The following is a 14976-nucleotide window of genomic DNA, read 5'->3' as shown; positions in this document are numbered from 1 at the left end:
ATACAAGCCTACAATTGATCTGGGGTGGGTTTCCCGAAAGCTTCGTAACGCTAAGAACGTCGTTATCTCGTTCTTAAGATTGATCGTTAATTAAAGAGTGTTTCCCAAACCCGTGCGTAACTAAAGTACTACGTAAACTCGCTCGCAGATTAACGAGTGCTCTCACCCAGTCGTTATTTTTAACGAGCTTCTTTAGGGGAACTCGACTTGCAGTTCAGCACCTTAAACACCAGGGACCGCCAATTTTGAGGGAGAAAAATGTTAATTTCCGTGGTTGAAGCAATTATATTATATTACTCTTAATTATAATAAATTATATTATTATTGTTATTGTTACTATTATATTATATTATATTATATTATATTATATTATATTATATTATATTATATTATATCATATTATATTATATTATATTATATTATATTATATTATTTCCCCCGTGTCTGCGGGTGCTCCGGTTTCCTCCCACAGTCCAAACAGGCAAACCCATTATTAAAATCCAGATTCCTGCAGAGGATGTTCACGGTCTAAGCAAAGCTGCAAAGTCACCAAGTCCGTGGATTCTGTAATCAGGCTGTTACTGTGGAATAAACGCAACTATACACAATTCCCACCAGCCCGGGAATTACAGCACAACACTATATATTTACATGCTATTGGGAAAATTCCTGGTACTGTATGTCCGGTGCAGGGGACGCTTGCGGTGTCTTTAATCACACCTACACGTATTGTAAAGGGCATCGGTGAATGTAATATTTAATATTATTCCTTAATCAGGTGATTCTAACCAACATTGTGGCCGTTCATCTGGGCAAAGTCTGGGGTGTATCAGCTCGCAAATATATATATATATATATATATATATATGTATATAAATACAAAAACAGTCAAAAGTTGGACACGTCTCATTCAATGTTTTTTTTTTTTTTATAATGTGGATTATTATTAAAACCATGAAAACTATTAATTGACGCATATGGAATTATCTAGTAAACAAAAATGTGCATGGCCTTAACAATCCCCTGACTTAAACCCAACTGAGATGGTGATTTGGATGAGCATACTCATGTTGGTTTAATATATATATATAACATACGTATATGTATTATTATATAATTTTTTATATTTTTTATATATTATATTTTTATATTATTATTAATAATTATAAATTATTATTATAATAATAAATTGATATTATTCGCCAGATTACTATTAATAATATTAGTATATATATATATATATATATATATATATATATATATATATATATATTATACTAACAATAATAGTTTTAAAAAAGAAAAGTAAAAAAGTTTATTATTTTTAAATAGATTAGACTTTCGAGTATTTATTTAGTCATATGTATCTTTAGGAGTATTTTATTAATGCCAAAGTACATCCTTTTGTAATTTAAATTTCAGAATATGTATAATATTGATGATTACAACACATTTCTACGTTTTTAGGGTGTAATAGTGAATAAATACTGCATATTGGCAGTGTTGAATCAATAATTGTGGATCGATTGAGTGCGCTGTTTTGGGGGAGGAGTCAACAAAGGCGTTCTTTAAACTCCTTCGTTAATTTTCACTTTGCGAAGCTCTTTGGGAAACACTCGCAGAACTGGCTTGTTCTTTACTCACGTCATTCGTTAGTTCGTTCGTTATTTGCTAAGATTGATCGTTTTCAGGAAACCAACCCCAGCTCAGTATTGGAGCAGTGAATACGTGTGTCTGTAAATATATACAGTAAACTTCATCTAAAAGAGAGAGGAAGAAACTCTTTAGTAGATAAAACTATAAAAACTATAAAAAGGGAATCAAATTAAATCACATCAAAATGCAGTATCACGGTAACACAAGTAGACAGGTGAGTGAAAAACTTACCAGGTACCAGATACATCACAGTAACAGAAACACAATAAATACAACTAGAAATAGATATATGGAAAATACACATCTTCACATGTAACTTGCCCTATACATATGTTAAAGTGCTGATGAAGACAGTAAGTTAACTTTGAATATACATATGTATACATAGCTATTTACACATGGACAATTGGATATATATCCAAAAGTATGTGACAGGATAATGTGACTGTAAAGTGCAGGGAGAATAATGAATTGTAAGGGGTAGCGATGTTGCAGCTTGGTGGTGCGATAGATGAGTGGAGTTTATGGTGGACTGTGGACTGAACACTGTTACCGGCCATAACCTAGCCCAACCGAGGTTCATTATCATAGTATCATGATATGTAGTAATTTATATTACAAACTGGATTCCAAAAAGGTGGGAGACTAAACAAATTGTAAATAAAAATGGAATGCAATGATGTGGAGATTTCATGGCGTCAACATATCCCAAAAAAGTTGGGACAAGGTCATTTTCACCACTGTGTGTCATCCCCCCTTCTTCTTACAACACTAAACAGATGTCTGGAGACAGAGGAGACAAGTTTCTCAAGTTTAGAAATAGGAATGCTCTCCCATTCATGTCTAATACAGGCCTCTAACTGTTCAATCGTCTTGGGCCTTCTTTGTCGCACCTTTCTCTTTATGATGCGCAAAATGTTCACTATAGGTAAAAGATCTGGACTGCAGGCTGGCAATCTCAGTACCCGGATCCTTCTCCTATGTAGCCATAATGCTGTGATTGCTGCAGAATGTGGTCTGGCATTATCTTGTTGAAAAATGCAGGGTCTTCCCTGAAAGAGATGACATCTAGGTGGGAGCATATGTTGTTCTAGAATCTGAACATAGTTCTCTGTATTAATGGTGCCTTTCAAGACATGCAAGCTGCCAAAGCCACAAGCATTCATGCAACCCCATACCATCAGTGATTCAGGCTTCTGAACGGAACGTTGATAAAAACTTGGGTTATCCTTGTTCTCCCTGGTCCGGATGACATGGCGTGCCAGTGTTCCATAAAGAACTTCTAATCGTGACTCATCTGACCACAGAACAGTCTTCCATTTTGCCACACTCCATTTTAAATGAGCCCTGGCTCAGTGCAAATGTCTGAGCTTGTGGAGCTTGCTTAGAAATGGCTTCCTTTTTGAACTTTAGAGGTTCAGCTGGCAACGGCAGATGGCACGGTGCATTGTGTTCACTGAAAATGCTTCCTGAACATTTGAGGAGAGTATACATTTTGTTGAATAGGTTAAATTAAGCAAATAAAACAGTTCTCATACTGGTCGTATGCAAACAATGCATGTTTTATATCATTCATAATAGTAAAAGTAAAATGTATGTATAAAGCACATTTAAACCCAAAGTGTTGTACAATTACAATCCAAGACAAAGAAAATAAAACTAAACACTCCAAAATACATAATAATGGCAAAATCATTTTATAGAATGTTAAAATCTCAGTGAAAGTAATTGGAATGTACATTTCCACTGTTCATGTAGAAGTGATTTCTGGTATGTTATTCACAAACTTTAATCTTCAGCATATTCAACTATGGTAAAAGTCATGTCCATGTCTTTGTGCCCCCTCCAGCGGCTGTAGTAGAGCAGAGCTAGAAGAGTGATCAGAACAGCAGTGAAGGAAACGGAAAGAGCTACGACAATGGCAGAGGTGTCTTGACCTGCATAGTAAAAAATGAAGAAATTAACACATTTGAAACATTAACTGCACATTTGAGCCTTTCCCATGAATAATAACACAACAACCACTTCTCCCTTTTTTATTTTGAACACTTTTTTACATGTAAAACTAAAATAAAATATTTTTAAATATTTATGAAAGCACTTTAAATCAAATAACTTACAATATTAAAGAAAATAACTAACTATTTAATAACTACCGGAAAAATGAGAGCTTAGGTGTGATCAGTCCAGAGATCCGATCACTGGACAGTTTTTTGGGGTTTGCTGGTGCGGACTGCTCCGGGTAGTGTGTGTGTGTGTGTTTGGTTATATTTTTAACATGATGATTCACCTTATTGGGCTTTACTGTAACTGTTTTCTCAGCCCCACCCCAGGTTCAGTAGCGGATTCTGATTGGACAGTGATTACATTTTACAAATGATGTTCATTTTTTTGGAAAAAAAATATTTATTGATTGCTCTCAGTAAATGTTATTTTACATTAGGTGTTTCACAAATAAACATTTCTAAAATGTCTCCAGCTTTTGTGTGTGACGTAACAAAGCTCCTCTTGACGTTTACACAGCTCCACTGATTTCAGTTACAGTGACTCATCTGTTCAGTGTGAACTACTTACTGCCTTTGCATGTACAAACTGGCAAAATGAGTTACTCACCTAAGGGCATGACTGAAACGTTCCCCATTTCTTCACTCCTCTCCAGAATCTTGTGCCAGTTCTCTCCTGCCCCAGGTTGTCTTGTCCACTCCCTGGCTGTACAGACATATGAACCCTGATCCTGTGGCCTCACCCCCTTTAAGACCAGGCCGAAGAAACCTCCCCCAGGTAGGTCCAGAAGAAGAGCACCATCTGCATAGCGCTGGACATAATTTTGGCCCACCTTCATCTCACAGCCCGGCCCAAACGTCAAGATCTCTTCAAGGGGGTTGGTCCCTTTTTTGATTGACCAGGTGACGGACAGGAAGGTGTTTACTGTGTACGCCCGGCTGGCATTGCAGTGTAGCTCCAACGACTGGCCCTCGGACACAAGTGGCTGAGGAACAGCTCCAACCACCCTTAGCGTGTCTCCAATCACTGCACACAATAAATTACAGCTCCTTTATACCCAAAGGAACGTGAAGTTTTTAACTTATTCAAGTTTCCATTTAAAGGTACACTTAACTTTCACATAGTTTATAATCTACCGCAGACCTGCAGATGATTTAATCAAGCAGAAAGCTTCACTTTTTCAATAGATCTGATCTATCTTAGCTAAAACCTAAATATCATGTTTTTTTCCTGCTCCAAAAAGAACTGCATGTTGCACATGATTGGAACAAATTTTCATGCATCTCATCACTTTGAGAAAGAACTTTAAAATATCATGACCCACCTCTGAGTTCCACATCTGCATAGTAGTTCCCACTGGTGACCGAGTCAGTGCTGGGAGTGGAGCAGCGATAGGTGGCACTGTCTGAGGCTCGGACCTTTCGAATCGTCAGCTCTGCAGAGGAATCTGACAGTTTCTTCACAGTGATGTCTCCGCTGTTGACCCGATCCTTCACTGAGCTGTCTGGGTACATGGCATCAAAAGTGGAAACCAGCTGGACATCTCCACTCTCCAAAACCAAGCTCCACTCAAAGTCCTGATCTCTGGGACCCTGATAATCTGAAACATTACAGCGGATAGACACAGTCTGCCCCTCTACACGCACCAATGGACCAGGAACCACCTTCACCACCCGGCTCTCACACAGCACAGCTGAAAAAGAGGGACAGAAATCATCTACATGTACGTCATCTTTCAAAAAAGAAGATTCTTAGTCTATTGCCTGTTTTGTTTAAGGTACACAAGAGGAATGCTTTTCTTCAGCAGGGACAGGAAAGCTGGGAAGGACATGCACCTTCCAGCAAGACAATGACTCTAACCAAACAGCCAGAGCCACAGTGGAATGATTTAGATAAAAAAATATTCATGTTTTAGATTAACCCAGTCAAAATCCTGATTTAAATGTTATTGAGAATCTGTGGCAAGACGGAAAAAATCTTGTGCAAAGCTGGTAGAGACATAGTAAATACATAGCCTACGTTTTTATATAGGGAACTGAATAGATTTGTACATTTTCAGATTATTATTAAATTAACATTTTGCAAACCATGTATCATTTCCGTTCTGTTCACAATTATGTGCTACTTGGTAAGTTTGTAGTTGTAAAAAGACAAAATGTGGAAAAGTTCAAGGGGTATGAATACTTTTGCAAGCCACTGTATTTTAATTTTGCGCACAGTACAAGGTATGTACAGTCACAAAGCAATACTTATTTAGAACTGAATGTGTAGTATGTGTAGTACATGCTAGTGGATTGTTGTTTTAGTCAAAGCATTATTGCATTAATCTATAAAGTTCTGCATACATAGTAGTAGTAAAAGTAGTTTTATCTAAAGATTGGCTCTCTGAGTGTCTAGGCTCTACTATTTGTCTTTTCCCTATCTAACTAAACCATAATAATCTAATCTCGTCACTGTGACTACAGCATAATCTAAATTCATTCTAAAATAATGAACAATTCTAAATTAAAAATCAAATTTTACTTACCGGCACCCAGAAGAGTAAAAACCATTAAGAGTTGCACTCGGTGGAACATTTTCATCATATTCTGAGTTTCACACATTCTGTTAGTAGAACAACTTCCCCTTGTTGTTAAATATAAAACTATCAGAAGTATGTTACATTCACAGCAGCTCTATGCTTTTTATATGGGCTCAGGACCAGAGCACAGCTTCTTAGTCAATCAGCCAATGAGAGTTTTCACCACTGTTTCCTGTTCCTTACAGGTGACTGAGACCAAATGGGTCATGAGAATACATCAGAACTATCACTTTATCACTATTCTATCTCTACATATACTATGGCTTGGCTGGATATTTTAAGGGGATTTTGTGTGTATACACTGACCAGTACGCCCATCTAAAATAAAAATGTAGTTTTGTTTTCTTGTCTGCCCTGCAGGATGCCCCTGCAAAATGCAATCTCACACAAGTTGTTCCTGTTTTTTACTGTGGTGTTTAACTTCTTTTTTGTTGCCAGAGTAGTTTCATTTGGTCCTCTTGTTGTAACCAATAAGCCGACTTAATTTACGGGTCCTGTGCAACATATAGATGCACTTTATTCAATCAAAGTTCTTTGTAAATAAAAACTAAAAAAAAAAAAAAAACTTCTTTTCCAGTGATCTCTTTTTCTCCATCTGAAATGGTGCAATGATCACATACATTTAATGTGGAGTGGTAAATAATAGAAGCTAGAAATATCAACGTATTAGCATATTTAATTTAAATGTGTTGTCAATGGCTTAGAGAATTTAAGAGACAGAAAGAGACTTCAAGACAGTTTTCAACTCTTTTGTTTATGGTTTTATAACTCCACACACTTTGGAGTTAAATGAACACTTCCGAAATAGTCTAACATTTAAACATTTGACACAGTTTCCTTCTTTTGAGTCACTGTAGTGTTTGTTCAACTCCCATTTTTTAGCTAATTTAGCCATTTTTGCCAATTATGCAAATACATGATAGCAGGAGCCAATGTGAAAGCTATTGTGTAACATACTTCTTATTTTTGTGTGTCTCAGGTGTTTAATTTAGGTAATATTTACTCAAAATATGCTGTTTCTGTTCCCAAACAAAGTGTGAATTCTTACTTTCAATTAATTGATTAGATTTTGTGGCTTATTTGTTACAGTCTATAATTGAGTAAAATTTCAGAAACTTCAGGAAAAATAGATAACAGTTGTCACCTATGTGGGCCCTAAATTGGTGATCAATATATGCTATATTACCTTTATAATAATATATTTGGATAAAAAGTCAGAGTTCTGTTAAAACAGGTGTCTGACCCTTTCTCTGAGGCCTGTACAGTCTGTACCAAGGCGCGAGGTGCTGGTAGAGGCGACCTTGGTTTTGTCTGACTTGTGCCAAAAGCCCCCACCGTTGTTCACCCAGACGTTGCTGACTTAGCTTTCTCTCACGAGAAGAGTGCCCAAGTGAGGAACAGGTGTGCCAAAAGCCCCCACCTTTGTTCACCCAAATACTGTATAAAAGTGTGTGTATTGCTTTGTATGATCAGAAGACTGAATTCTCCTGACTGAAGAACAATAAAGAATCATCTTAGAACATCGGAAAGAAGTCTTCTCCTTTCTTTAACTGAGGCACTCGTCTGTTGATTTTATCTTCTTTTGAATTTAAAGCTTTGTAGTGATGCATGACTAGATAATTTTTTAGAGCTCATTTAAGCTAGCCAGGTTAGAGCTCATTTTAGCTAGCCCAGGCTTCCCTTTCTGGGAGGCCTAGAAGAGTCGTGAAATAACGCACGACATTTTGGCGCCCAACTAAAAGGGGCCTTAAAAAGAGCCCATACGCAATAACGATTAGAGACAAACAGCTGTTGACATCCTGTGGCGAAGAAAGACAATTCACTTCAATGCTGAAGGAAAGGTGAGCATAAAACCTTTTTCAATTTAATTACTGAAAAAGAAATAGTGTGTTTTCTTGCTCACAAAGATGTCATTGCTTTAGAAGTTAAAAGAAAAATTAAAACTTTATAAAAGATAAAGTAACATTTAATTGAATAACAAGCAGACGAGCGCTATGATTTAAAGAAAGATATATACATGTTTAGAAATATGTGTATAACAATATAAATTGAAACCAATTGATCAAATTTAATGAAATACTTGATGAGCATTTTTAGCGTCTAGACGCCTAAATTCAAGTAAAATTAACCAAAATTTAAGTAAATTACAATAAGTAATTGTATATTAATGTCTGTCTAAGTGTATGTTGTATGTTTCATCTCCCGGGCGTTAAAGACGGGACACGTCATAAGGTGCGATCTTGAAAGCACAACGTTAGACTTGATAACAGAATATGAGAAACAGAGAAATATAATAAGAGCGACGCCAGAGAGAGAGCGTGCGCTAAAGAGAAATATAATAAGAGCGACGCCTGAGAGAGAGCGTGCGCCAAAAAGGCCTAAGAAAAGAGTAATAAGAGATAAAGGGGAAAAGATTTGGACACCTGTCTGTCTAACAGAAGGTCATAAGGAACCAAATCCGTCTCTTTGTTCCATGAGCGTAAGTTGAGACACTCTATCCTGACTGTTTTTACAGCGGAGATTGATTCTCACTCGGAGAAAAACGCTTAGTGCAGAACGCCACTGTAACTGACAAAAGAGACGAGGGAGGCTATTCAAATCTGACTAGCAGGGTATATGTTTTGTGTTGTCTGTTTACAGTCTGTCTTTAATAATGTCTGAGATCTCCATTTTTGTTAAAATATTAAAATAATGGCTGTGCAACATAGAGGTACCTATGATCATTTTGTGTAAATTATTATTGTCACATGTATGAGTGTGTCAGTGTTGAAAGGGTTTGTGATGTTTGATTCCCAGGAGAGAGGTGATTGCATGTATGTAAATGTTGTTAGAAATGGTTGAATTTGATATATGTACATTATTGCTGTGCAATATTGCTGCATAGAATGAACTACTCTAATTAGCACAGACGTGTGCTGAGAAGAGTTGTTAGAATAGTATCTGTTTACATAAAGCCTAACAGGAAGTTTTGATAGAGTGTTGAGTGTTGACAGAGAGAGAGAGAGACAAATAAATAACAGAGATCTCTAGAGACCTGGGAAAGGTAAATGTTATGTGTTTGTTTGTTACTGTCTTTGTTTAAAAGCATATGCTGTGGTTACCATCTTGAATGTTTTTAGTATATACAGAGCTCTTAATATATGTAAATTTATAAGCACAGAGCAAGGAAATACACAAGAATTAAATAGATCTATGACACAAGAGAAAAGCGCTAAAAACATAAATGTTTGTTTGTTTGTTTGTCTGTAAATTATATGTTTGTTTATAAACTATCATGAGCTTCTTTGAGCCCGAGCAGTACAACTAATATAACGGGACAAAGACAGTTATTATAAGTATAAAATATTATTGATTCCATAGACCCCAATATACTGTATTTAATGGTAATATAACTTTTATGAGCTCCTGAGCCGAGTCATAACGGTTGAGGAGACATAGACTGAGATATTCCCGATAATGAGCCTTTTGGAGAGACAGAGATGTTTGCGGTTAAACGCTGATCAACGAAGAGTGTTGAAAAATAAGCTCTGATCTACCTCTAAAGGGACAGAACAGTGAGTGTCACTGATAATTATACTAGTGAAGTGTTCAGTATTACTTATCAATAAAAATGTGTTAAAAATGGATGCTAATAATTATGGAAACATGCTTATGAGCTTCAAATTTATATTGTTAGGGTGATTATATAAGAATTATGACTATACTGAGATTGAATATGATTTAATGTTTCAGCCCTTGCTCAATATGTTTTACAAGTGAAAGTGTTATTTTCCTTGAAAAGTCGTTAGGAACTTAAGTAAGTTACAATTAATAGTACGTAAATTAATAATGAATGTTTATATTAGTCTATGTTTGCAAACAAAGCCATTACTGCCTAATAATATGTGCGTCTCTTAGTCTATTCATTTTTACAGGCATTCAGTTAATCTCAGTTTGCAGAGGGAAGGAGAGACCGGGGGCGTGAGAGGGGCAGACAGGCCCTCACCCACACACACACACTCTCACATACTCTCTTGCAAACGCACACTGAAAAGCACTCTTACACACTGCGCACCTACACGCAGGCGATAATGCAAGTCAAATTATCCTGCTTCTTTCACACATGGAAAGACTTTAATCAAATTCTTTCAATATGGAACACCTTGTAAAAAGAGTACCATAAATAATGTGACCTTTGCTGGTACTATTCCTCATCTGTCACGTTGATGAGGTTATGATAAATTACAAAATCCTTATTTTTTCATTCTGAAACTCACACCATAAGACATGGTGTCACACCATATGACAGATCACATCACACAACAATCTGAATGCAAAAATCTGTATTGTCTGCATTGAGCTAACAAATATACTTGGATTGGCAAATGACTGAAACCATTTTCGGTTACAGCAGAATCACAAAATTGTTGAATAACATGTGAATCATGCTCAACATAGAATACATTAGCTACTCCACTTACTGTATTCATTACACTTTAGATACAGGAATTCTATTTTTTTTTTCCTTTTTAGTAAATCATTGCATTTTTTTTATGAATATTATTGACATGAAAATAAGCCAAACAATGTTGGATCTGAAAGCTGTTGATGTATAATTATAAACAGTGGGCTAGTAAATATTGCGACACATTTTGGTTTCTACTTAAAACACAAACTGAAGACTCATGTGTTTATGATATATGACTCTACTATTGGACTATTTTGTGCTGAAACTGAATGTTCAGGTGTACTATAGTGAACTGCAACTGTGTTAGATGAGCGAATGCTATACAAGTATTAAATTTGTGAATAATATGCTATAAACATGAGTTAAAATGACAACTGCCCATTTAAAAATAATAACAATTATAATAATTAATTAATTAATAAAAATGTGATATGGCATGGCACCATATAACATTCATTTTTGGGACAAAATGTTTTTGTTAGGGGTGGATTATCAATACATGATTGATAAATAAATTACTTAATTTGTTTATTTGTATTACAGATCTAACTTTGTGAAATGTGATTGGGACGGTCGCTTCATATAAGCTTTTTCTGGTTTTGATTGTAAATTATAAGAAATTAAATGTTAACCCCCATTAATGCTCTGTAAGTTCATATGACACAGTACTTTGTATGCAATCTCATCAAAGTTTTTACATATTCTTCTGTAATTCATCTATATATATTTGACACGCCAATGTACAAAACTCACAGGCTGCTCAATTTCTTTGTTTTTCCTGTTTATTTTCTGGTCAATAGAACGCTATGTTAATTACTTTGGGTATGATTCTTTCGTATGTTATTTTATTTTGATGTTGTTTTGTTGTGCCTTGTGTTAAAAATTTTGGTTAAGCAAAATATTTCTGGTCTTACTGTCCAATGCGCTGTGCTTCACATTTACTTATTCTTCTAATGTCGGACTGACTTGTCATTTTATGTCCTTCGACCCTTTCCCTGGAGACTACGGGTCAGGGTGAAGTGCTAGTAACCTCTCCCTTGACCTGCACCGTGCCTTTCTACGTGGCGTAAAGTCACAAAAGGCGGAAGACCATCGTTTTACCTTTTTGCTACTTACTGTTTTCTGGATTTGAACTTTGTACTCGTTTCTTGATCTTTGCATTTCTTCTCCAACTCTGTGGACAACTTAATCAAGCACCCTTTGCATTTTTGTCCCAATGCTCCATTTTAATTGATTGTGTGTTTTCTTTATTTTTTACAAGAGTGCCTTTCACTGTTTGGTGAAATGTTTTACTGTTACATATGTGTATTGTGCGCAAGGGGGGACAGGCTTAATTGACCCTTCATTACCTAGGCTTGTTTCTGGGTTATACTTTTTCTCTGCTCGCGTTCCCAACATCCTCTGAAAAGGCGTGAAGAGGAGCCTCTTGACTGTGCATTGTCTTGGTAACGCTACACAAATCCCATAGGGGAACTAGCATGAGGTAGCTTTTCCGGGAAGCCACCAAATGACGTCGCTACTCTCTCATCGGCAAAGTGCCTTTGGTTCTAAGGGGGGTTGGCCATCCTTGACTTTGTTCCGGGGTGGTTTGCCTTAACCCTTGGTTCTTGGGGTGTGCTGCTGAATGTGGGGTCACGTTGGGTAGCTTTGCCAGGTGCCATGTTTGACGTGCCGCTCTATGCTCGATTAGTCGCCAGTTTCCAACTGAGGTGGGGAATGTGGGGCAAAGTAAGATACTTATACCAAAAAGTTGTAATAAATGGCCATCTCAATACTTGAGATGTGTAAATTCCTTTGGGCCTGTCTGACCCTCCTGATGGACAATATATTATTATTTGACTTACATATATAATCATTTAGTAACATACCAATCATATATACTCATCAATTTATATATCCTATGTATGTAATCCATTTTGTTGATCCATATCATGTGTGAGTCTTCATACCTTTTGTAGTTACACCATCATTTATTCATCTGTTTTGGTGTTATAGATGCTATGTATAATCATGTATTTCCTACTACTCTGTCATATTTGCTCGCATTTATGTATGCAAATCGTGTCGGATCAGCATGGCTTGATATGGGCTTGGGACTTATAAATAGCACGGAACCTGCACCTTAAAAATGTTAAAACTAAGTTCAAACCTTGATCTTTATTTACTAGATAACAGCAAATAACTTAACCAATCCCACCACAATTGATGCGTGGGATAAATCCCACGCAAGGGGGGAATGTGGGCCCTAAATTGGTGATCAATATATGCTATATTACCTTTATAATAATATATTTGGATAAAAAGTCTGTTAAAACAGGTGTCTGACCCTTTCTCTGAGGCCTGTACAGTCTGTACCAAGGCGCGAGGTGCTGGTAGAGGCGACCTTGGTTTTGTCTGACTTGTGCCAAAAGCCCCCACCGTTGTTCACCCAGACGTTGCTGATTTAGCTTTCTCTCACGAGAAGAGTGCCCAAGTGAGGAACAGGTGTGCCAAAAGCCCCCACCTTTGTTCACCCAAATACTGTATAAAAGTGTGTGTATTGCTTTGTATGATCAGAAGACTGAATTCTCCTGACTGAAGAACAATAAAGAATCATCTTAGAACATCGGAAAGAAGTCTTCTCCTTTCTTTAACTGAGGCACTCGTCTGTTGATTTTATCTTCTTTTGAATTTAAAGCTTTGTAGTGATGCATGACTAGATAACCTTTTAAGAGTCTATTTTAAGCTAGCCCAAGGCTTCCCTTTAAGGGAGGCCTAAGAGTCGTCAAATAACGAACGACACCTACCAAAGACGTAAATGAGTGGGCAGAGTTTAATTACATCTCTGTGGAGTTGGACAGTGTATACAGTATTTTTGATTGGGTTAAATGTAAAATATTCAATTTGTCAGATAACTCCAGCAATGAACACCATTTAAATTTAAACATGTTAAAGGTGTACAATAACTTTAGTACAGATCAATGTAACTGTGATATTTTAAAATCCTTCTCCAACCTTCATATTCTATGCTTGATCTGTCCACATATTTTCACCTGTTTTTTTTTCTCGTTTTTTTCTACATCTAGTACTTGGGTTTATGCGTTTTCATGTGTTTTCAGGTGAAAATACACTATTGCTATTTTGACTATATTTTTGAATATTCAGTTGTCATGATAAGTACAGAATGCAGACACGTGCAGATAATGATCAAACAGTGTTTATTATAAAATAAACAGATGTAAAACGTAGTCGGTACAGAAAAATAGGTAATCACCAATAACAGGAGCAATGTAGACAAAACCATACCATAAACGAGAGACAGTCCAGAGTTCATACATGAGGTATCCAGTAGCAGAGATGATCCAAAAGGCAGTAGTGAAAACACAGTCCAGGTAATACACAGAAGATCCAATATCAGAGGCAAGGCAATAATCGGTGTTGAGAAATGACGTCTAGGTGGGAGCATACGTTGTTCTAGAACATATAAATATATATATATATACACACACTATTTGTATGGCGAATACTATTTTGTTGTGATCAGTGGTATTATACATATGTACATAGTATGTATGCATACATATTATTATAGTATGTTGTTTTTTGGTAGGAATGCCCTCTCTCTTCTCGCATCAAGCCATCCTTCTGATTTGTTGTTCCAGGGTTGTTCCCGCTGTTGGCACCAACCTCGCCACCAACTACCACTTGCAAAATATTTCCACAACAAGTGAACTGTAACAGAACTGTAACTACAAAACAGTGGATGGTTTATACAGGCTAACACCACCAATGCTAGCTTGAAATCAAAATAGGGAATTACCGAAGAATAGGGAAAGTTAAGATGGTGGGTAATTGTTAGGACCTTAAAATAAAGCTTAAACTCTCAAGACTCGTATTCATGTGGAAGCTGCACGTTTGCGAGCATTTCTGCCTGTTTTTAGATAGCTCAGCCTGGCTGGTTACTGTTCCGGCTATCAGACTGTGGCCAAGGTAACGGATAGATTGAGGAACATGCCTTGGCTACGTGCTAGCTTGTGCTAAGCTAATGCTGCTGGTGCTGCAGCTGGAGGTGATGATACAAAAATGTATATGCCTTTACTCGGCCACATGTCTGAGTGATACCGATTTAGAGAAAATGATTATCACAAATATAAGCATGATTAGAACACTTATCAACCATTAAGATTGTGAGGACGAAACTAACTGTTGTATAAATTATAATATAATGCTGGAAATTCACTGGAAAATATTAATAAGGGAGGACGGCATGAAAGAGGGGTAAAATACGGTTGTTTCCCAACCAAAACGG

The 14976-nt window shown here is 36.6% G+C and overlaps 1 protein-coding gene and 1 long non-coding RNA gene across 2 annotated transcripts; both read right to left on the bottom strand.

Annotated features, from left to right (window-relative positions):
• Positions 1 to 3444: 3444 nt before the first annotated feature.
• Positions 3445 to 6212, bottom strand: LOC125804976 (prostaglandin F2 receptor negative regulator-like). Its single transcript, XM_049485107.1, has 4 exons — positions 6188 to 6212; positions 4985 to 5392; positions 4270 to 4686; positions 3445 to 3593 (listed from the first exon to the last, which is right to left on the bottom strand). The coding sequence occupies exons 1-4, from the start codon at positions 6210 to 6212 to the stop codon at positions 3445 to 3447; spliced, it is 999 nt and encodes a 332-aa protein (XP_049341064.1).
• Positions 6213 to 7459: 1247 nt separating this feature from the next.
• Positions 7460 to 13173, bottom strand: LOC125805066 (uncharacterized). Its single transcript, XR_007441344.1, has 2 exons — positions 13107 to 13173; positions 7460 to 7661 (listed from the first exon to the last, which is right to left on the bottom strand). It is a non-coding gene; the product is annotated as an uncharacterized LOC125805066 (long non-coding RNA).
• Between the last annotated feature and the right edge of the window lie 1803 nt (positions 13174 to 14976).

This window comes from Astyanax mexicanus, chromosome 11 (assembly GCF_023375975.1).
Source record: "Astyanax mexicanus isolate ESR-SI-001 chromosome 11, AstMex3_surface, whole genome shotgun sequence".
Classification (NCBI taxonomy): domain Eukaryota; kingdom Metazoa; phylum Chordata; class Actinopteri; order Characiformes; family Acestrorhamphidae; genus Astyanax; species Astyanax mexicanus.
Note: the sequence above shows the minus strand (reverse complement) of the source record. Positions and strands in the feature narration are given on the sequence as shown.